The 25,698-nt window shown below is 28.8% G+C and overlaps 1 protein-coding gene across 3 annotated transcripts; it reads right to left on the bottom strand.

The window, feature by feature from the left end:
* Window positions 1–1,656: 1,656 nt before the first annotated feature.
* Window positions 1,657–14,317, bottom strand: LOC132731681 (uncharacterized). 3 transcript variants are annotated; one of them, XM_060717914.1, is made up of 4 exons: window positions 13,992–14,317; window positions 6,734–6,895; window positions 5,070–5,235; window positions 1,657–1,956 (listed from the first exon to the last, which is right to left on the bottom strand). In XM_060717914.1, exons 2-4 carry the CDS (start codon window positions 6,866–6,868, stop codon window positions 1,892–1,894), a joined length of 366 nt encoding a protein of 121 aa, XP_060573897.1. In that variant the 5' UTR covers window positions 6,869–6,895; window positions 13,992–14,317; the 3' UTR covers window positions 1,657–1,891. The 3 variants fall into 3 exon arrangements, with proteins under 3 accessions (XP_060573897.1, XP_060573881.1, XP_060573890.1); XM_060717898.1 differs by lacking the exon at window positions 13,992–14,317 and adding an exon at window positions 12,866–12,889; XM_060717907.1 differs by lacking the exon at window positions 13,992–14,317 and adding an exon at window positions 12,866–12,889 and having other exon boundaries at window positions 5,073–5,235.
* Window positions 14,318–25,698: the final 11,381 nt, after the last annotated feature.

The following is a 25,698-nucleotide window of genomic DNA, read 5'->3' as shown; positions in this document are numbered from 1 at the left end:
TGTCGCATGCTCCAAAAACGGTTTGAACACTACTTACAATAACTTCCAAAACATTGTATTCAATTAAAAAAATAATATTCAAATGTTCAATAAGAGGCATTTTATGTATCTGACACATGATTCCAGAAACAACATTATATTATATATTAGTGGTTATGAATGACGTGAAAATATTTCATTAGATATAACAATGAAAGGTTTTATTTACATGTGTAATGAACCTTTATTACTCTTTGTAATAAATTCTTATTTGTAATTCATCCATGAGCAGGTTCAGTTCAACAGAGCGTTTAGTATTTTCAAATTTGCAGTTTCTTTAGTGATGTAGTTTTTTTTCTATGTTATCGTTTCACAAGTTTTAAAGTGATTTGGTTAAATATCATATTAAGAAATTGATCGTCGAATCGAAACATATTCTGAAATATTTTACAAGTGCACGTTTAAACCTCGTTATTTAGTATCACACTTTAACATAGTTTGTATCAAAGAATACGTTGTGCATGAATTCAATATTTTATACGCGTGTTTATTGTGTCTTTTGACTTTGTTTTTGATTCAAAAGGAATAAAGAAAATAATTTTACATCAGTTATTATTATACAAGCTTATACGAGGAACCAGTGCATTTTCAAATTTTTTTCATCATCGGTTTAAAGCCATTATGTTAATAAATGATGAACTCGATGTCCAATTTTGCCGTTTTTGACATTTTAAGGAAGCTATCTTTTTCACAATTTCATTTTACATTACTACAGTCTTATATTATTTTACAAATATTTTTAATTCATTGGCCACCTTGAAAATCATAATTTTGTAATTGCAGTGTTTTGAATATGCTATGTCATCAATGTCAACATTCTAATAGGTTTGTATGAGAAATGCATTATTTTACACTTAGATTTATCCAAGTAAAATCAACACTGCCGTATACCCGTTTGAGTGATTAATTTAAAAAAAAAGAAAAGAAAAATCGATCAAATGTTGTACAATATCTAGGAATGAGGATAAAACAAACAAAATATTAACTTGTGGTATAGGTTATCTGTAATGCAAAACACATAGTAAAACTGCGGTAGATAAACACAAACTGTGTTTCGTCTCGCACTAAATGTGGTATGCTCCTGATTTATTTATCAGTTGTTTAGATTTAGATTTAGAACTGAGGTTAAATGGTCAAATAATTTCTCCAATCCTTATATTGCCATTATACATTGTATGATCTTAAACCATGTCATACTGCAAAACTGCATTCTTTTATGTTTTTCTTTATTTTGACCTCTTGCATGAGTAAAATATAAGATAATATGAGTTTGTGTAATATTCTTGTAAGGGGCTGTATTCTTTTAATGGTGATCTTCCCTGGATATTACATGTATTATCCATCGTTTCCTATTATACTTATGTATAAAAATCATTTAATTCCAAAATGCTAGGAACTTAACGTTTCAAACACAAATGCACATGTGTATGGGATATACTGCCTTATTGCAAAAATATCGGTTCTACATCAGTAACAACAGAACTTCCTTTTGATCAAATAATTATTAATGTTCGGTTGAATCATTACGCTAATTTGGTATGGTTACTGTCGGTTGATCACAGTGTTTTACATTACTTACAATTATAATCGTATTATTGATCACACAAGGAACTCAAATTTCAATTTAATTACTCTTTTATTTATTTCATTGAATAGATCTTTGAAAGTCTTTAAAATAGCAAAACAAAATTGTTTTCATAAAATTAGTCTTAAACTATTCCAAAAAGTAGAATGAATATTCATAATTTAAAAGCAGAAACAGTTTTATTATCTAAAATATATCACTTTAAATGTCATTTTGAAATGTTTGCACGTCATTTAGGCTCGAACCTCGTCGGTGTCATGTCAGAGCTTAACTTCTTGACGTTAACCAAGGTGCAGCAGGACATACCTTCCAAAGACACAATGCTACTCCACCTGAAAATACAAAGGTTTCACATGTCATAAATGTGAATTGAATAAAAAGAGCAGATAACACATATGTGCAATAAAAACAAATGAAAGGTGAACATCGGGAGCGGTGGTCTAGTGGTTAAGTCTGCCTCTCAACCACTTGATCATAAGTTCGAGGCTTAATCGGGTCACAACAATGTTTCTTCATATGACACAAGTACTGTTTGGTTATAGGAAGCGGACTCGAAAGTTATTCATATATGTTTCAAGAACTTGTTGGAGCAATCTAGCTTAAATAAATATGTTTAAACTAACATTGTAAAACTAAGGTTGAGGACTGAAAGCTGCCTGATGACCAGATTATATAACAACACTATGAACCACTGATGTACGTTTTTAAATACTAGTTAAATAACAAGAGCGAACTTGGCATTAATTTAATCTCATGTTGTTTGACTTCCACTATCATTATGATTATTCCCAATTTCCTACTTTCAAATTAGATACATTCGGTCAGAGTTTAGAAAAAAACGATAAAAGGTAGTGATGACATTCACTTTGTTAGACAATATCATAATAACAAATAGTATAGAAATAGTGATTCAGTGCACATACCAGAACTTTAAACGTATATGCTGAAAGGGTTTTGTGATTTTCCATCTCAAATAATTGTATGGTGGAATTAATTGAAATTACACAAACTGTGAAACTTGTTAAAGTGACATTATGCCCATCAAAGGGTATATAGTGGATGAGCACGTGACATTCAAAACTTAACATTTTGCCATAGTTTCTTTCAATTCTATAATTTACTTTGCGCGAACAATTAATATCTCACGTGGACCAAACAGAAGTTCCGTAATTATCCATCGGAACTTACTTGTAACGTTTGATATTTTTTAGGCAGATTTATACTTTATCCTAAACATTTTCCGTTATCAACAGTTGGCCAATCAGCATTTTAACAGTCAATCTTTAATTCAGTTGAACTTGACAATGAACAAATAGGGATATTGTCACTTTAAACATATATTGAAAACGTATCTTCTGCTACAAACTACGATGCACAATGCTTTAGTCCCGATACAATGCTACTATTATAACAGAATTAAATTAAAGTTCACTATGTGTTTAAGCTTACATTTATTTCTTGTATGGAAGTTTTGTTTTACATGTTTTGCTAATTAAAGCTTTTTATAAATGTCTTGGGGCGTTTCAGCAGCGTCTGAACTGGCATCTGCCTTAACGCTTTTTGTATCTCAGTCCGTTTTAAATGCAATATATGAAAGAACTGAAATTTATTGCATAAACAAATCTGTAACAACATATTATATGATGGAAAACAAATGCGTTTGAAAATAAATTGCATCATATATAGGTTTGCTTCATGTATAATATAAATGTCACCGTGTTAAACGATGCGTCATAAATGGTATTTCACAATTAATCGAATTATTTTCCTATACAACATTTGCATACTAGTATAAACATATAAGGACATATTTTACAAATGATTACGACGTAAAATGTCATGTCATTACGAAGAACAAGATTAAGTTAGGTGAATGTCTATATTTGTAGTGAATGAAAACTGTAACATAACCCTAAAGAAGCAGTAGAACATTTGAAAGAAAACTTTAAATGGTCCTAATATAATAAAGCAATTGTGTTGCCACCACTGTGCAATCATTTAGGAAATCGTTGACACTTATATCTAAGTATTTTATGTAAAAAGCTTTGATAAGCGCACTTTCTACGACAGAACATCTCTCAAAGGTATATTAGATACGTTTTACTTAGATCCTACATGTTTATCAAAGGAAATGTGTTAAATATCTATGGAAATTCAAACTAAATTATTTATACGAATATACTCAAGAGCATTGACAAATGGTTATAAGTGATTTAGTTCCCGAAATGTGCAGGTTATTACATTATATCTACTAAATTGGAAACTCCCTTGAGGATAATGAAAAGCTTATTTATTTTAACAGTTAACATGGTGCAATGACTTTGTCCATACGTTTAAACTGAAAGCAATTGCTTTGCAATTCCAAAACAACATATAATATGATGGTAAACACAAGCGTTTCATCTTTTATAGGCTTGCTGCATGTATAATTTAAATGTCATGGTGTCCATCGGTGCGATATAAATGGTATTTCACAATGTATCGAATGCTTTTCTCATCCTTTGACTTATTAGCAATACATTCGCATACTATTTTAAACATATATGGAAATTCTTACACATGATATGGGCGTAAAGGGTCATGACGTTTCGAAGAACAATATTTATATAGGTGAATGTCTATATTTGTAGGGAATAAAACATTTTAAGTCACGGATAATAAAGAGTAGAACCAGTAGAACATTTGAAAGAAAAACTTTAAATGATTTTAATATAATAAAGCAAATGTGTTGCCACTGTGCAGCCCTTTAGAAATCATTGACACTTATATCCTAGTATTTTTTATGTAAAAAGCTTTGATAAGCGCACTTTCTAAGATGAAACATCTCTCAGAGGTATAGAAGATACGTTTTACTCTTATCTTAAATCAAAGGAAATGTGTTAAATATACAAAGAAATTCAAACTAATATATTTATACGATTTTACTCAAGACAAATGGTTATAAGTGATTTAGTTCTCTAAATTTGCAGGCTATTAAATTATATCGACTAAATTGAAAACTCCCTGGGCGAAAAGAAAAGCTTATTTATTTTAACAGTTAACATGGCGCAATGACTTTGTCTATACGTTCGCTCAATATAGTAGCGTAACTATCAGCTCAAAATGCAATTAGGTAATTATTTATAAGAAAACTCATAAAGAATAGGACACGTAGAAATACCATTAAAAATGTTTATAAATAAAAATTTGAGTTTTTAAATTTACAGTTTGTTTACAACTTGTAAACATTTACTGATGAACAACCGGAAACCTGTGATTAATGGCTATAGAATTATCAATTTTGATATGATACCATAACTAAATGATAACTCAACGGCACTTTTCTGTGACGTTAAGACATAAAGAATAATAACTTAAAAGGTCATGTATGTGTCAACTTGAAATTGGCATAGTTAAGTGAACTAGATTAAATTAAACTAAATTAATAACGTAGATAAAGTACAACTACCTCCGCGCGTCTGTGTTCGAAATGGTCGAAATCTCTTTTGTGGCATAACGCGCATCAGTCCTGTAGCATCATTTGTGGGAACAAAAGGTTTACCCATTTCTTCTTGTTTATTTCTTTCTTCTATTTCAATCATGTCCTTAAGCTCTTTGAGAAGCTGCAACCTCTGCAAAACAAGAATAGATGAGTATATTAAACATCTTAGGTGAACAAAAATAATTTTTTATAATCATGCAATAAAATAAAATAAATATGTAATACAAAAAAAATCAATTCACTTTTCCAGTGTTTACAGTTTTATTTGAATGGGTTGACTGGTTATCCAACCGCTACACTTTGATACAGTTACTGGTTTATTTGGTTTACACAAAAGTACAAATGTTTTTATATCATTTGACCTAGAAGTTAACATGAAGGACTTATTGTCACTGCTAAAAACGGGAAACCTTCGAATGCTTGATTTCATTTAAATTAGAATTTATTATTTGTTCACTTCACGTTAATTAACGTACAAAATGGTGGGAGTCCCATATGCGGGTGCATCGTGATGCTTTAGATTAATTGTCTAAATTTAATTTAGCGTTTCAATACCTAATTTTTAAATAATCTTGCATAGGGATTCGAAACTAAGGAACATATTAAAACATAAGGGTGTCTTTTGATTAAACAAAATCAAATAGTTCACATATGACAGAAAATGTACATTAGTGACTTACAATGAAATCAATCGACAGTTAAACCACTTTGTTTTCATTTCCATTTTATAACCGGTTATTGACATAATCATACTTATATGTACTAAGCTGTAACTAGCATTCTTATTCATTTTATAATCATAACAGGTAAATAAAATAATGTAATTTAACATGTCTATTTTGTTCAATTAGGCCTTGCTAGAAAAGATGTTTACATAAATAATAATACTAAAAATCTTGACTTAGAGAAGGTAACATAAAGAGTTTTAACAATAAGAAAACATGTATTCTTATTTTCAGTACGGCCTTCTAATTTAACGATAACAAAGGAAAACAAATACTTGTAGATCTATACAAAATTTGAAATAATTTTGAAAAAAAAACCCAACCGAAATATCCTTTAATGTAAAGATATTTTTATTCATTCATCCGACTAACTTTCATATCAATCATAGTGATTATAGATAAACAACTCAAAATAATTTAAAAAGTGACAATATCAACATTTATAGAAAATAATTTTAACAGCTGTTTTTGAAAGACTGAATGTCAAAGATTGCTTCATAGGTATAGATAATTTGTTTCAAACATCAATACTGGAATAAGAAAAAATATCTTTTAACCATATGATTCATGGTTTTCATAAGAAAACTCTTATGTGCGATTAAGCGTAAATTATATAATTCATTGTGAGAGAAACTAAAAGCGAGTACGGCGCATTTAGTTCAGTAAAACACAATGTCAGGTTTCCAAACATCAAAACTCAAATGAGAAAGGAAACCCTTTAACCATATGATTTATGGTTTTCAAAACAAGACACTTATGAGCGATTTAGCGTAAAATATGTAATTAATTGTGAGAGAAACTAAAAGCGAGTACGGCGCCTTCAGTTCAGTAAAACACAATGTCAGGTTCGCATTTAACATAATAATTTGTATCATTTGTTTAAATGGGACAGTCAGTATTTACCTGTGGATTTATTAGTTCGGAATCATCTGTTTGGTAATATGTGTCTAATGGGGCAGCTAAACAGGCACTGAGTAACGTTAGAGATAGTATAAGCAGGGAAACAACTTCACAACAAACTTTGGTGGTTACTTTCATCTTTGAATCTGTCTTCTTAACAACTACCTGAAACAGTATAAAATTGCAAATTAGTACAAGGAAATATCATCTTCCTCAGAATATTGTTTGCCTAGTTAGAAATTAACTGAAATGGCACAACCACTACATAATTAATTATTGCAAACATAATGTAGTAGAATCAGAATTTCGTGTAAAGGTGATGAAAATACAAATAAATATACGTTAATATTTGTCTCTATTGAAAGGAAAACGTAATCGTACACATTCTGATGAATTAAAATGCTCGAAAGACATTTTTAAAATAAAATAATTTCATTATGCGTGTGTTTTTTAAAAAGTATGTTGTTTTTTCACTTTGTTAAAGCGTGCATTATCTAAAATGTATGTCTACGTCAAAAGTTCTAAAAAGGATATTAAAATACTATTAAATCAATATCGCCTTGATGCAATTTACTACTGAAATTATAAAATACTTTCTTTGACATTAAAGTGTTTCGACAAAAGTGTAGATTAAAAATAGAAACACAAAAAGAAAGAAGCATACTGAACATTCGTGTTCTTCAATTCCAACCACATTAACAGACCCTATATATCGTCTGCTTTCCAGAAATAAGTTTGATTATGCAATTATACATATCATTGATTACTGATTCATACTCATCAACAACGAGGAAATACAAAGCTACAATTATGTGTTGTCTGACTTTTATTGGTATTAAACGCACTAATTACAACATTGATACAAACTGCCTTATATTTAACAAACAAATAAAAACAATTTTGACTTCCAACAGCGCAGTTGTTTACTCTTCAATTGATTTTATACGTGAAATTGTTAGTTAAATATGATTCATTAATGTCAGAACACCGAACGTTACATTATAATTATAAAGGATTTTGAATGAGCGATGGTTCATTTCCTTGAATAAAATCATAATTATTATGCTAGCTACCTGAATATTATATTAGATTTATCACATACCCACAATAAGGACTGCATACGGGTTTATACAGAAGTGCTCATAGCGTTACCGTATCATTTATATTATACTGTGAAAGGTGATAAAAATTCAAGATTATTAGATTTAATTTATACACGATTTATACCTACATATAACTTGATGTTATTATACTTCTACAGTGGATACAATGATTTATAGTCACAATCGGTTTTCTTTAAACTGACATTATTCTAATCCAAGTTGAATGATAAAAGTTAAAATAACTTTACATTTTGCCATCAGTAGCGTAAATTTAATATTATACTTTGCAAAAAAGAACAATCCACGTGTCCCATGGACATTTCTAAAAATATCATTCAGAATTTATCAGAAACGTTCATATTTTATAAAAAACATAGAATTGGACAGACCTTTTATAAGTTTTGTTTAAACTTTAATCTTAACGTTTTTCATTATAGATTATTAGTCAATCACCATTATAACAATCTTTATAAAATACATAACTTATTGAGCAAAATGTCATTTAATATAACTGAATCTTGATCCTTACCTAAAACATGTTATTGTTAAGTTTTTAAGGTAGGACAATGATTTATATACCTTATGTAAATGTGTTATTTTATTCAATTATTTATAAACCATTTTATTGCATTTTAGTTTATGTAATTTAAAGCTGATGAGTATTATATATTTAAATAAGTTTTACGAATTTACAAAGTTTTATGGGACATAAACAATAACAGAAATGTTTATGAACAGTAGTGACCAATAAACAGTAACAGAGCAAAGCAACACACATTTTATGAACATAAATAAGTTTTATCCAAACCTATATTAATGTATAGTTATATGAAAGATATACCGGAATAAAGACAGTCTGAAGTTTTATTGCAATATAAAACGATAAATCGATGTAAAATTTAATATATATATTTTATACAAAAGCCATGTCGTTTGTTAGGTACTCAAGTTGCAAAATCCTTTATTCTTCTTCCGCTCCGTGTAAGTTGTGCATTAAATTAACGGCTGATTATTTGCGAATATTCCCTTTCAACATATTTTGTAATCATTGTCAACTATAGCATTAGATTATTTATTATTTACATACAAAAACTCTTCATAGGATATAGGTTCTTTAACATAAACGTCATTGAATTAATATTTTAAATATTTTCATTTAGAATTGTTTGAATGGCCTTTTTCTCATTGTAGATCACAGAACATATCATAACAAAACATTCCTGATGACGTTAATAGTAACTGTAAAAATCATCATAAATAAATAAACGTGTCGAATATATAATGCAGCAATATGATTGGTGTTATATTATTTTAAAAAGAACAGATAATATATTGCAGCACATGACATTTAACTTGATAGTAAAACAATACGAAAACGACAGTATTGTGCTACCGATGCGTTTGTTCCGCTTCGTGTGATAACTAAGCTGTCTGTAATGCTTAGAGAGAAAAAAGGATGTTTGGTACGCCCTCTAGGATCATTTACAACAATACTAATGGAAAGTTTATTATGTTCATTAAAACGCGTGGTACATTCATTCTAAACAATTCGAGTACGCCATCGAATAAATCTTATCAATAATTCAATTTACAAATGTTGTTAGGTCATTTTCTCATTGTTTTGAAACTTCAAAGAACGTGTTGATAAATACATTTTTATCAGTCATCTTCTCAAACTTATAAAATGTGATTTATGTTCGTTTGACGTTTTGTTTTAAAATTTCGACCCGAGAAAGTAATGGTTTTACTACATGAACATCTTTCATTCCAAAACTATGAAGCGCGGCAATTTTCATGTCTCTAATAGCAGATATTTTCCAATATTTATGTCATAATCACAGTCTCTTCATTATAGTACGTTTTAGTTTTTTTAATTGGCTTATTGTGATTTGCATAGTCTAATATTAATATTATACTGTATGTTTTGTGTAGAGATTTTTTTTCTTATTTTTAATACAATTCAGTCCAATTTAAGAAAGAAAGTAAACTATAAGTAATTAAAAACAGTTAATGTGATTTACTTTAATTTTAATGATTTAATAGGTATATATATTACTCTGTAAAATGTTAATACAAAGGAGTAAAAAAGTTAACCATTGTGCTGTATATTGATGACCCGACCTTTTGGTCCACTTGTGACTGACTGGTTTTCTTTAAGGGTTGAGTCAAGTAAGAGGCGACTAAATAGCTCCAGCAGGTGAGGTGGTTTGACCCCTGGTGTTGCTTAATGTTTGTAACATCCCAAGTTAGCCAAAATTATATAATCTGTTTGGGCGCCACCCAAATTGTAAATTGTGTTTATGCGCCGTAAAACAAAACAAGCATACCTGATCGAGATGATTGGCACACGTTTTTAAAATATAATTGGATTGCGTTATTTATTGCCCTAATTTTTGTTTTAAAAATGTTAAATGATATTTTGGATTTTTCATATAAAAGTAAAGATAGGTTTAACCTGATTATATTGTATTATAATGTTGAAACAAATTAATAAAGATATTTTGAAACAACAGTTTACTGTAACTATTTGTGAAAATCCATTTTATATTTTTTATAACTGGCTTTAATGGCGTTCCTGGGCAACCGTTTTAGTATCTAGAATTTACAAATTGTTTTGGGACATACGTAAAACTAAGACAATTAAGAAGTGAATTCAAACAAGTTATTTTAATTGCTTTTAAAATATAATTATATTGATATAGATGAATTAAAACTTATCAGATGCTCATAGGTTCCATACAGTTATTATAGATGGCGACAGTCAAAATATATTGAAGTCATCCTTGAGCAATTCAAAATGGATGATTCGTATGTTTTGCCAATTACCGTTAAAGGAATTAAGGGATAGGCAAAGCAAAGTCGAATATTACGTTGAAATGAATTTGTAGTAATTTACTAGTTTATATAACGTTAATCCGTTCAAAATATATGCACGAGATAAACATCAAATAAGCACAAAATTCATATATGTAACAAAATTGTGACATAAAGATAATCGTAGAACGTTTTCTTAAATTATTTATCAGTAGACTATTCTGAACAAGTACAAACAAATTGTACAGCAGCAAGAAGTTAATAGTGAAAAAAAGAAAGATGTCTTCAATGATACTGATGTTACACTATTTAGAGAAAAGTAACAAGAATGAAGATAAATATTTTTCGCTAGGTGCTGATGTATATAAATATTTTTCGCATATCATTTTCAAACATCATTATCAAAAGATCTGATTATTCATGAAAATTGACACATTTGCTTTACTGCAGTAGTAGTTTTATTTTGGAGAAGCTAGACAGAATGATCATTCACAATGAATCCTTTAATACAAACTAAATAAACGCCATTAACTTAAGCTCTTTGTCTGCACTATTTATACTTTGTTGATTTTGCAATGTAAGCGCTGATGAAGCATCAAATTTATACGAAAGTAATTTTCCAATGTCATGTTGGCAATAAATTGTTCAGATTTGGAATTGCTCAGGTATTTGATTGCCTTATTAAACGTTAAATGTATAAATACCTTATACAAATCAATTTGAGAACTTTTCGCTTAGTAAATTGTTTAACAACACAACGTTCAATGACGACTAATAAAAGGCATGAATATCAAAACATTTAATATACGATTCTGATAATCATTCACAGGTAAAAACTGTGCTGCGTTACATTTCTGTGACAACACTACTGTAGTGCTAATCGAAGCCAGTATTTAAGTTTATTTAATATGTCATTTTATGATACGTTTTGATTGAGAGTGTTGAAAATGTGAACGATATCAACGCAACATAACATTTTTTTTGATTTCTCCCGCATGATGGGCTAAAGCTTACTTAATTTATGGTGACTTTTTTTAAATACATGCACCAGCTCTGAATTCAAATCTGATAAATATTTTACCAACACTTGCTCTAACATATATAATTCTTTTAACCTTTTAATACGAGTTAGGAATTCAAAGATGTAAAAGTGACAGCTGATAAATATGATCAAAGTACCAAGTTAACAATAGACTTAGCAGTTCAATCTAGATTGGATTACTCTTAAACCACATTTTGCCGACTGTCTGATCTCTGAAATGTATTGTGTAAAAATTGATTCCCACATTTTGATACGTACAATAAAGCTGTGATCTTTGTCTTCACTAAATGGTTATCTTCAAATGAATTATTTTATTCAGTGTGTAGGTAGATTATTTACTTAAAAGGGAAAATGTCCGCACAGTTAAAGGTCAACTGTGTTTATCAGTAGGAGCAGCAATTAGAAATGGCCATCCCATGGGATGAAGCTGTTCAATGGAATTATGCCGGTATAGATTTTAGGTTTAATGTAAATCAATTAAATATATTACAGGTACTTCCTTAAAGGCATTTCCAATTAATTGATATCACATCAAAAGCTTGCGTTTAATTACTATTAATTTATATTATATATGAAAAGCAAAATTTATAAACACTAGATCATTCGTTTAAAAAAATACCTTAATTATATTTCAATATTCTATTTGAAAAAGAATTCATTTCATTTCTGTATTTTTATTAGAAATGATGCAAATGACTGTAAAAACATTGGTAAATAAATATATTGCTTTAAAAAAAATATAATAGGCTTAAAAGGTAATTTCTATACTTTATATATACAAATGTACATTGTTTCTCCTTGTTTGCTTAGGACTGTTGTATTTTAAATATTAAACGGTAAAATATTGTAAACAAAACGTTTTAAAACATTTTACAATGTATGACTAAAATACCAGAATATTTGTATCATAAACTGTACGTTGAATAACTTTGTACATGGTGTGATTACAGATATTTTTTTATAATAAACGTTAATGTTTTAGTGTTATTAATTTATCATTTAGTAATTTTACACTATCTTTATGTCTTTTTTTGAGGTAAGGTAAGTTGTTGTTGCTTTAATAAATAAATATAAAACAAATGATAATATTTTATCATCATAAATGATCATTAGATGATATTTATAAGATTGAAAAACTTAAAATTAAAAATACTTAAAATGCAATAAAATCCGTACGAAATGCATCTATTCCTTATTAAACAAACCCCGGCGAAACAAAATTCATAAATCTTCATTGCAGTGTTTCAAATATTCCACTTTAAACATTTAATTAAGATCCACCCCTTGCCTTAATCCTTTTAACGAAGCCTATATTCTCGTTCTAATCCTTTGATGTCTTGTTTTAATCAAATAAATGAAACAAACATGCTGTTTTAACTCCTGTGAAAATCCACGAGACACTCGTGCAACGAAACATGTATTGAATTGTTCTTCATTGAAGTTTCAGTATTAAGTCTAAAATTTACTCTCTTATTCGTATTTAGTTTATTGAAAAAATATATAAACCGAAGTTTCGTCATTTGTAAGATTTTTTCCTTTAATAGATTGGATTGTTTTATTTATAATGATATGTTATATTCTGATTACATTTTTAAAATAGCTTTTGATATAATAGTTTAATCTAAATCAGTCATTTCACTAATACATCCATGATAAATAATGTTAGTTTATTGTAAAACTCCCTGATCATATTTAAAGTATAATAAAATTAGTCTGCTTATACAACAGGCTGCATGCAATATCCATTTAATATTGCCTTTTTTAGAATTTAATGTCCATTATCAGCGTTCACGTTAAAAGCTACCAGATTTTATCTTGATAACAGTAAATTTATGGAAACGTTCTAAAATCAAATGCACGTTGAAAGTTTTTAATTGACATCGCGGTCTTTTTTTGTAATAAAAAAAAAATCAAAAATTCCATACTCACCGTTCACGAGTTTATTTTCTACGTAGATAATTTGTAGGTAACATTTATTCCTAGTGATTTCAAAAATATATACTTATTGTTTCAACCTTTAGTCGTAAAGTTTATCGATAATTTGAAAACCACTGTGATCGTCGACTGCTATGTTATATAAGTAATAAAGAATGTATGCCTTTTTTAACAAATATTCACAACACTTCAGTCATATGTTTATAATCGTCAATACAAATTAAACGTTAAAAATTTGTAGCGGTTTCAACATTTTTTTAATAATTTATTTTAATATTCTAAATTTAATAAAATATGTTATCAAAGTATGGTTAAAACATATTAGTTTCTTTTTTTGTCTTTAAACGCAATATAATAAAACTTTTACCTGAGTGAATCTTTATGAATCCAATGACCACTTTGTTACATCAACTGATTTCCACAGATCCACTCACATTTATTTTATACCCATTGTCAATTATCAATACGTCGACAGGAAAGCGGGTAATTCCGGTAATTAGCAACCGATATATTTGTGGAACCAATTGTAAAATGTCACCTTTCACTTGATCACGCTTGCGTGCGTACTTATCAAAATCATTAATTGGTGAATTGTTCGAAATCGCACCTGTGAACAGCGCCAAATTTATTATTCGGATAACAATCTAGCAATTTTCGCGGTAATTTTAAACTACGTATTTCCCTCAGTAGCAATGAACACTGCCGTCATTGGATTTCACTTTTATCCTATAAAGCTGGAGCCGAGCTAAAGATTTAATAGCGTGTCAATCGGAAAAAGATACGTTCTGTTGACGTAGGAAGTACCCATCTTAAGGATATATGAGTGGTACCAAAATGTCGGCCGGCAATCCCATGCTTATAATAAGTCAGTCACTTGTTAACAAGACACCCAAAGGATTTCAGAAAAGATGAAAATTTTGTGTTTGTGAGTTTACAGATGAAATTTATATCTTTAAATCACAGTAACTTGTGGCATGTAACTAGAATTAATTTTTATCAAATATATTTATCGTTAGTTCACACTTTCGAAGCTTGGGTAAAAACAATTGGTCTTGAAATCCCATACACCTTACCACCATACTTTTCCTTATGAAGATGAGCTAAATATTAACTTTTTAATATTATTATTATTATTATTATTGGTAAGCAGTTAATAAGTTATCATTTATCACATAAACAACGGTGCAGGAGTATAATAAAGCCATTAAAGAACAATAATTTAACGTGAGGGTAATAATGATAATAATAATAATATTTATAATAATAATGATAATAATAATAATTGCGTTGCATAAAAGCGCACTATTTGGAGAATTACACTATAAATACGTCAATGAAACCTGACTCAATAGACAATTTAACTGTTAACCGTTCTTTTTCTTGACATGTGATTAACAGATTATTTTTTTCCAGTAGTTTAAATACTACATTTAATGAACTTGTTGAATAAAATAATATTATACTCGCCAGAGGCCCGCTTTTTATGCTACTAAATGAATAAATTTAGTATTAAATCTACACTCATTTACACTCTATTAAGTATTACACTCATTTACAGTCTATTTATTCAGCCCTGTGTTTCCGATAGGGTTAAATTGGTGACATGTACGATGATAATATTATGCTTATTTCATTCAAATATGGAAAAAATAGAAATACAAATAGTTACTGTTCATGTTTGTCTAACATAAATAAAATTGACACTTGCTTGTTGTCTAGTTGATTAAGGGGGCGTGAGGGATTTGGCGCTTTTACATTGTCCCTCGTGTACATACTCAGTCAAGCCGAGTCTGCAATCGTCATGTAATTTTGTTGTTTTAATGCTTCTGGGTGATTAATCTTATTCCAGATTTTAATACCTTCGGTCTAATACTAAGTCATATATCATGTGTCAAGGATATAGAAAAAATATAATGGGTCTAAAGGTAAAATAGAAATTTAATACTCGGGATGTGATGTAAGCTCTATAAGTGGTATAGGTTACATACACAAACAAATACACATACACAAAAAAGGTCAAAACCTTCATATTGCAAGATATATGTGCTGTTTCATTTTAACTGCCTTGGTAGAGCAAAACAAATATAATTATCTAAGTAGATCTTCCTGAAGCGTTTGCTCTGTAGATCATTTCTCTTTCTCATTTATGCGTTTGATTGTGTTTTTTTGAAAATCACGAGCCACATTAAATAAGGAAGTAATTTGTAATTTCATTACACAATGTACTTTGCATAGTTTGCAAAAACTTGAATTGTTCTACACCGTTTCCACAGAAACAAACCCTTAATAAATAAAAAAGGACATTTAAATGCCAGGAATATCGGTAAAATATAATCTTCACAGCAATTATACAGTCCACAGAGAAATGTGGCAAACGTGTTTCTGATAGAGACACTCTTTATATCATCAATATATTACCAATGGAAATAGATTGCAGTAATTTTCAAAAAAAAATAAAATATTTTGTTCCAGTTTTCTTATTACAAATAATTACACTTTTATTTGTACGTTTATATTTGAAAATGTTATTGCAGAACAGAAGGAGGACGAATAGAAGAAATAAAACAAAATGTTTTAAATTTATCATGTCGTTGAATTTTAAGTACAAATCTAATGCACAATTATACGTTTAAATATCTTACTTTAGTAATTTCTTCATGTATTGCATTAATTTTGGTCTTTAAGTTTTTTGGAATCGTAACAATATGTTTAGAATCGAAAAACCTCTATCAACATGTTAGAAGTGATAATGTTAGAAAAGTCTATTTCAGAATAGTACAAAACGATCATTTTAAATGTCACTTATTGCTTTAAAAGGTAAATAAAGTTTTTATAAATAATAATGCATATGTAATTTAATGGAGAATAACATCAATAGATAAATCGCGCTTTTGAATTAATAAATAAATTAATTATTTTTTTATTATTCATTTTTATCCTTTTTTGCAATGTTTAATTACCTTTTTTTCATATTCAAAAATTGATATCATTCAAAACCTTTGGAAGGATCATAAGTGTATATTAATTGGTGACCCTGTAGTTGATAATTGGAAAAATATTAAACAATTTATTACATATCAGTAATCATGTGTCGTGGTAACATATACGGCGGGATTATCTCTCTGAAGGGGAAACATTGTTAAAAATATACAGGTATAAAAAAACCGGCGCAAGCATTGTTCATTCTTTAATACTAGATGCAGTGATATCATATTTCTAACGTGAGAAAAGACAAAAAAAAGAGATGGAGAGAATAAAATGGAAAGCAACCTTACACAGATGTCACATATGAGGGACGCTATTTACCAGCCTAGACTTATTGTAAAGTAATAGTTTACTAGTTATAAATAATATACTTATGTACTTTTAGTAATATATGTATCTTATCTTACACATTTAATTTCAACACGTTTAGAGATTTACAGGTAAGGTATGAAAATATTAACCTTAACGAGGTATGATCCAAAATAACGTAAATTACTTTTGCTATTAAACTTTTTTAACATACGCTATCGTTCACAATTTAACGTTAATATGAATTTGAAGTATGTTCAGCATGAGTATGCTTACAGAATATTAGTAAAAACAATAACATATAAAACAGATGTATATGCATTTGAAATGGTTAATTCATATAGTGTTTTAAAGCGGATGGACATGCTTTACGTAACATCCCTCGATGTCGTCCATGTCTAGAGTACTGCTATGTTACAATCCGCAACATTTAATTAATGACAAATTAATTATGTATATTAATATAATAATTACAAGTCATTTAAGGAAAATTATATTCTCAGCAATGCATTTGGGGGTATAAACCGACAGTCAGGTTCCAGACATATTAATCAGTTATCATGACTTCTTTGTCTTCAAGTGTAAAACAATGAAATAATTATTATATGATTTGTTTATTGTCATAAATTTACCAGTCTGTTCAGAAAAAAAAACTATAACAACTTTCAGCAACAATATATAAGTTAACATGTTCATCAGATAAAATCTTCATGCAAACTGTTTATTTCTTAGATACTTGCCCTTACTGCAAATGGTATTAATCTATGATATCTCAAACTAATATAATGTCTCTTGTATAATAATGAGCATGCGTCCGAAGTGTTGCAATTATGACAAAATTGTGACTGTATAATTTAACAAAACATTTTTCAATTGCCTTTGCTTTAAAAAAAATAAGTTGTTTACATTTTTTAAGACTGCCAAAACGTAAAATTTCAAGTGCAATGCCTATCACACAAACGATTCTTGTAACCATCATTCCATTTGACAATAGAAATGTTCATAGAACTGATCATGTTTATAGTGTGAGCATATATTACGGTAGAAAAGGAATAGACGTGATAATGCTGGTCTCTTAGATGACAAATTTGGTATTGTGGGTAAAATAATAAAATCAAGAGATTTTTTTTACTTTAAACAATCCTTTTGTTAACGATTTATTCTTTATTGTATCAATTTTCCATCGCTTATGTCGTTTTCTTTGTAAGCATCTGCCACTTATATTTTGTCAAAATTATCCCGATGGAGAAATCATACTTATTCGTTTATTATAGAAATCTGCATATTAAACATTTTTGGAAATAGAAGATCCTTCGAGACCATTGAAAACAACATTAATTAGTGAACACTGCACTCTTTGATTGATTGAATCTATTGTTGTAAAGAAGCCGCGCCACAAAGGAATTGCATACTAATGTATTGAACAATTAAAGTTATTATCAATAAATCGCAATTTCGATATTTGAACCGATTGTTTTTAAATTTGTATCACGTATGATGATGCACTGAGAAAAATAATAATTTGAATTTGAATTTTATTTTAAAATGTTATCACATAGCATCATATGCTCGTAAACATTGTAAATTTGATTTGATTCGTATCGTAGGTATATACAATTTATGAACTTATAATTGTTATATAGTCAGAGGAAAAAATCTTTATAATATGAAATATTTTCTAGACACATCGACCGTACAGTTTGGAGAAGTTATACTGTTTTAAAAACATGTTTGTTATGGTATATAAAATGAAAATTACACATATTTGGTTAATAGTTTATATATTCCAAATTTCTTAACAGTCAAACGCTATTGACGTAAAAATGATATATGTAGTAATATCAATAATTTAAAATATAAAATAAATAATACCAATTGTCTTTCAGACAAAGAATTCAATTTGACAAATTAAACGTTATATACCTTTAAATTAATCAATTCTTTTGAATTTCGCATTTGTTTCAACAATCATTTTGTGCTGGAAATACAACAACAGTCACAAAAATGTGAATAAACGTTATTTAGCGTTATGAAATTCATTATATAAATAAAATTTGTTACTTTTAACTGTTAAAATTTACAAGATGATTTCTGAATTATTGGTGAGCGGACAAATGACAATACGAAAAACATGTAAATTTTATCACGAACAATTTATCATTCATTTTAAATTTCACAAACAATATAAAGTTAAATGTCAATGTGTTTTTTAAAGAATTAAATTGCGTGCTATATAAGACAGAATTCTTGTTGTTGTTTTTTTCTTATAAGATTTATGATCGTCTCATCTTACAATAATATCTAAACAGCATAAAACTTTAATCTGTTTACTAGACATTTAAAAAAGTTATCATCCAGAAATGAAGGGACAGTATGTGATTTTTCCTGTCTAAAGATGGCTTATCTGTTAAAGGATTCCAATTAATTTACCAGTTTTTCTAAAGATACGAATGACCTTTTCTTGCACATTGAAATTTCTTTATGTCAAGCTGCGTCGTGATTGAACAAATCAGATAAAAATGGAAAGGAATTACCAAAATTAGAATAATACGGAATAACGTGTTATTTTTTGTTGTTTTTCTTGTTTTTTGTTATAAAATATTTGATTATAATAAATCAACAATTGAACTATAGTCTGAACAAACGCTTTTGGACATTTTATTTGTGATTTTGCAATCACTTACAAAAATATAAAATAATTAGATTTAACAGTTCAATAAGGTACATGTATACTTTAAATGTGAGAACTTTACGTACTCTAAATATTTAACTTGGGTGGGTGGGGGCAAACAGGTGGGCAGGTAGTCAGACGTATGAAACAAAATTGTCTACAATTTGTAAGTGTGTTAATATAAAAAATATATAACAAAATGTAATGAATATATGATTAGCCAATTAAATGTCACGAAGCATCATAAATAAGCGATGGTGATTGATGGCAAAGCGATATATGAGACAGATTTTTTTAAATAATAAATTGTCACAGTACAAAGTATAAATTAGCTCATTTGATACAAGGAGGCGTCGATTTTCTAACGTACGCTTATTCACATGATACTTTAGATCACAAAGCATCCACTGAAATGAAAGTTATATATACTATTTATATCATATATTTATTTATTAAAATATTTACATATCACAAGTCATCCAGTAAATGTTTGTGTTTCATACTTGGCTTAATGTTAAGCATAGAATTTTATTTCGTACCAGAGTATTGTGTGAATGAAAACTTATGTTGTTGTTGTTAATTATAGAATATTCACTGCAAACTTGACCCACATTTTAAATATTTAGATTATACCATAAATAAATGTCTATCTACAATATTTGATGTATAAATATATTGACGATATTCAAACGAATGAGTTGCTCACCCGTGAAACGAATGAAATAAAACAATACATATAATCTATTAAATTTTAAAGACAATTGTTCTACAATGGCAAGTTTTGCATAAATATTTCACAAAATGATGAAATCAATAGAACTTTATCATTTAGTCATTCTAATAGAATATTCCATCAGAAAACATCTTCATAGAGTTCTAAGTGGTTAAGTATGAACATTTATCTATAACTCATAACAATATTTTGTTCTAAAAAAATATTATCTGCTATATTAAATGTGTCGTGTTGGTCATTTATCTCACACTTCATGCTATGTTATTACGTATAATACTCACTAACATCCCTATTTATTGTATCACACAGCTTATACTATAAACCAATAAACTTTACTCATGCCATCTTCTTTTGTTAAAGACATTTTGTTTTGTCGAATGCAAAGAAAGTGTATGTACCAAGGTCTTGCTAAAATGTAATTATCTACACTGTACAAGCCAGAAAGATTATAATGGGAATTCCGAAGAACGCCTTATGTGAAAAAACTGAGAAAATAAGGCTACATGCTCGTTTTGATTAAACATTTAGTTAATAGTTGAATAACTTATATTATTGATAAATAGCATGTTTTGTTCTTTTCATGAATGTTATGAATACCCCCAGAAAAAAAGCGTAATATGTTATTTTTGAGTGTTTTTTGTATCGTTATTACTTGGCTTTAAGCAATGATTTGCGTATTGTGTTAAAATACTTTTGGTACAGCTTTACTTTATATGTATCTTAGGATATTTGAAATAGTTAAAATTTGTACTTAAGCCATTTATTTGTTAGGTTATATGTTATTATAATGTTTTACACTTCTATAGAACAGACCGGCTTGATATGTCAGTATTACTTTCAAGTAATTGTTACCATTATAGACTTATTGCAGACAATGTCACGATTTTTGTACGATAACCTAAGTACTTGCGGTTTTTCAGACAAATATAAAAACTAATAGATTTGAACATTCATTTTTTTCAAATTAACTTAAATTACAATAATTTTTATGCACTTATCATATGCTACCTTTTAAGGTCTCATATTGTTAACTCAGATATAAATTAATTTAAGAGGCGTACTATTAATACGACTTATGGTTATAGAGCGGTACTATTTCATTTGTTTATCGCAATAGTCTTACGTAGCAACAAACTTTGTGTTCATGATTCAAACAGTTCTGTTTTGAAAATTTGCCATTCCGTTTTTTAATTGGTCCACCAACTCTGATTTATTTAAATTATTCATATTTTCTATATCATTTGTTGTTTTCTATAGTGCTATCTTAAGAGGCGTAGAGGCTAAGTGGTAAAGCTTAAAGGCCGTTGGCACATGCCCCTTATTACTTTGGGTTCCCGTCGGAGACGTTCGATTTATTCAAATGGGAAACTTTTCCGGTAGCTTCTCCACCACTTAAGCTTGAACATCGCATATATGTTCCAATTTATTCTGCAATTATATAATAATAATAATAATAATAATAATAATAATAATAATTATAATAATAATAATAATAACAATTTCCCCTATAGAATTAAGATTGTGTACTAGAAAAGAAATGATATCAATATATTTTCATTAGTTGTCTTTCATCATAGGAATTGCATATTTCAAATAAATAACATCGAAGGAATATAAGTTTTTGATTAATGTTCATTTACAAAATGTGTGTTCTATTTTCTATCAAATATATTTTCGGTAAAGTTATTATATTCGATTTTAAACAAAATCTTGCTTAACAATCATACAAAAATGACGTGTGCTTGCTCCGAAAGAGCACATATAATATAGGATTTCTTCATTCTAAATCGAAAAACATTGCACCGGGCAAAAACTAAATATCAATTAATGTGTTCACAAATACAGTATAAAATCACGAAGTTTGCAAAACAAAGAACACATTTTCCAATCTCTCGTGCTACGGTAGACTGTTTATTCAAGTTTTACTTATTTTCTGTCGTAACCGTATACATTTTCATTCGTTATATAATTTAATTATGATACCACAATTCTTTGAGATTTTGTTAATTTTGATATGAACTATGCAAATATTTTTGCTTTTAGTAATCATTTCCATTTTATAATGAATCATCTTTCTTATCAAGTTTTCATCCGAATTCAAGAATAGTTTGGGAACAGTAAAATTATAGTTTGATATTGTAAATAAATTTGATATTAAGTTGAATGTGAAATTCACTTACTGAAAGGTATGTACTTTTCATCCGCATTATCGCTCTCACGGGACAGTAATTATGTGGCCAGAGGGGGAATAGGTAACTGTTCTTTCTCTTTGATGCCATTCATTCCGTAATGCTTTTATGTGGCTATTTTCTTTTGTGTGGCTTAAAAGAATAATAGTGAGAACGATAGAGTAGCCACATTATTACATGTACTGTCCCGTTAGAACATTCGTTATATTTGATTTTGATATAATGTTCAAGTAATATATCAAAACACCCACACACACTAAAATCGAAAAGATACTAGTGAATTAATCCACCTAATTTCAAATAAATTGTACGATTGTAACAAACTCTAATAAGATGGGAATAGGACGCTAAGATACTATTAGATGAAATGGACGTTGTGAAATTTGTAATTAAATATTGAATTGAAATTCGATGAATTTGGTTCTATAAATGTTTAACTGAAATTCTCAACAACTGTTTTTTTTTAATTATTCGACAAATGAAATCAGATGTAGTGTACACATTTCCGACAAACGTTCTAAACAGTTAAATGCCCAACAATATAAAGGCTGTGTATGTAAAAAAAACCTTTTCAATACATCATTGAAACCTCGTCGATTCTTGCATGTTTAAAAACATTAACCTGTATTACTGGTGACATGTAGCGTAACATTAATAATTACTGACATATTATATTAAAATTCCTGAAAAGGAAAGCGATAAAATGTATTAAATCATATATATCCAAATGAACGTGAATCTAATTGTGGTTTTAAAGATAAACGACACAACCACATATTTTTATCAATTCAGGATTAAGTTCGATTTTAATAATATAAGAGATATTGACACTTGATTTCTAGCACTTTTAAGCGTTGAATATTGAGAACTGCTAAAACAAGTGCTAGGGGGCGTAAAAAATGTTGCACTTTTTTATTTTCCCTCATGTACAGGCTCAATCAAACAGAGTCTACAATTTTCATGTAATTTTGTTTTGATAAATGCTTCCGAGGGATATTCTTGCCTCCTCCAGAGTTTTAAACTTAATCTATTATAATATTATTCACCTAACAACGCAAATTAGTTCTCACTCAAAACTGCTTAAAAACCAGCAATTTAAAAGAAAGAACAATTTTTTGTTACAAGTGTACAACAAATTACTACACATTCAAACTTTAAAAGTAACGTTGGCTTATAGAATTGTCAATAAATGCACACTCACAAATTACGCGGATGAATATGATTTTAATCAATGAAAATGCTATTTTTATCGATGTCGATTACCGAATACTACACAAATAAATCTGACTGCCGAGTAGTTGAATTTATAGTTTCTACATGTTGGACTGTTTGGGCGAGAAGATTTTTGCTAAATTATTTACTTCAATTTTAAACAACAGGTTTACCCTGAACAAAATACCTCGAAATTACCCTAACCCGAAATGCAATGGAAATTCAAAATTTAGAATGACTTGATTTTATTCAGCCTGTGCTGCTTTAAAAACCCGAAATGCAATGGAAATTCTAAATTTAGAATGACTTGATTTTATTCAGCCTTTGATTTGAAAACTTCTCCGTGGTGCAGGGGTAACGCGCTCGTTTAGTGTGTGAGAGGTCTGGAGTTCAAATCCGAGTCGAGTCAACATTTTTTTAATTCTTTTAAGTGTCTTTGTTAAGGAAATAGCCATGATATGCAAGGATAAAGTGTGGCTATCATAAAAAATGAACTTAAATGATTTTTTGATGCAACTCTAGTTATGCAAAATTCCGTATGTATCAAATCTGGTGCCCTGCAAGATGAATTATAGTACATAAAAATTAACTTATACAGGAAAACGCATACAGATATACTGTACGATTTAGATTGCAAAGATCGGAAAATACCACAGAGCTTGCAGCTCTTTGTTTTTTATTTGCGACGCCGCTGAGCGGAGCGGCGTCGTCTCTTATGGAATGCTTTTTATTTTGGCCTATGGAAGAAGCTGTTATTATTAGCAGTTAATGCCATGTTGTGCTAATTAGCTTTATTTTGATTCGTAAAAATCAAGTAAACAAATATGTTATTATATTTGTATTTAATAACTTTATGTAAAAAGCATGTGCATTGTGATATTATTTTCACGAAATTGCAGGCTCAGTTTAACAGCTTGTACCTATCTTACATGTCACTGCCATTTGTAAAGTGAGATTGCGGAAAATTTACATACGAGGGACGGGCAGCATTTCACGCTTATTTACATACACTTATCGGCAAAATATAATTTTCGTTACAGTTCCTCCCACCAAATTTTGCTCCAATTATAACTTGTTTATTATATTTACTTTGAAATTGGAATAACGTTAAGCATCACAGACTGATTTCCATATCATGGATAACTCCCTTGAGATACGAAAATTGTGATAATAGACATTAAATGAAAACAAACGAAATGTTTCCATGGTGATAGGAAAATGTAGATTTATCATAACCCTAGTACGTACAATGTACAACAAATAATATTAGCAATCAGTTTGGATGGTTTTTCCCCAAATTTTAAGTTAGCCATATCGTTTTTTTCATCTCATATTTCCGTCTGTGTGTTTTAACTGAATATAAAACATAAAACTAATAACACATGAATTTCTTACGTTCCCATCTGTGATCTAAATTTCTTATTTTTATTTTCTTGCGTCCTTGTCTTTCATTTCTTGTACTACCATGTTTTTGTGTGTTACATTTTTTTCTTTTTCAGAATAATAACGTTATAAAGTGTATTTCAATTGTCTGTATAAACACTGTCCCTCTCGACCAATTCAGCCCCTGTTTTCTAACAATATTTCAACTCTTAACAACAAAACTACGTATGTTTAAAAACTATGCAAATATATAATTCTGATTATCTGGACCAGGAACAGAGCAATCATACTACAAAATACTATTATATATTATTAATTTATTGACTTTAAAAAAAATGAATTGCTTTCTAAAACGCTACACATTGGCCATATTCAACTGTAGCTGAACGAAAGTTTGTTCCTGTTGCGTTTTTGAAACTCGTAAAAGTTATATAATGATAGTGATTTCATATTTTGTATGGAAGTCAAAATACCACTCCGTTTACATATTCATACATCTTTAAAACATAATGTCTCATCAGCGCAATTTTTCTCCAGGTGATCAGTATTTATGTGCTCGTAATTCATTAAACTAATTTTAGTTCTTTCTGCA

The sequence above is a fragment of the Ruditapes philippinarum genome, unplaced genomic scaffold (genome assembly GCF_026571515.1).
Source record: "Ruditapes philippinarum isolate M1 unplaced genomic scaffold, ASM2657151v2 ctg833_1_1_1_1, whole genome shotgun sequence".
NCBI classification, from domain to species: Eukaryota; Metazoa; Mollusca; class Bivalvia; order Venerida; family Veneridae; genus Ruditapes; species Ruditapes philippinarum.
The sequence above is the reverse complement of the archived record's forward strand: the minus strand, read 5'-3'. Positions and strand labels throughout refer to the sequence as shown.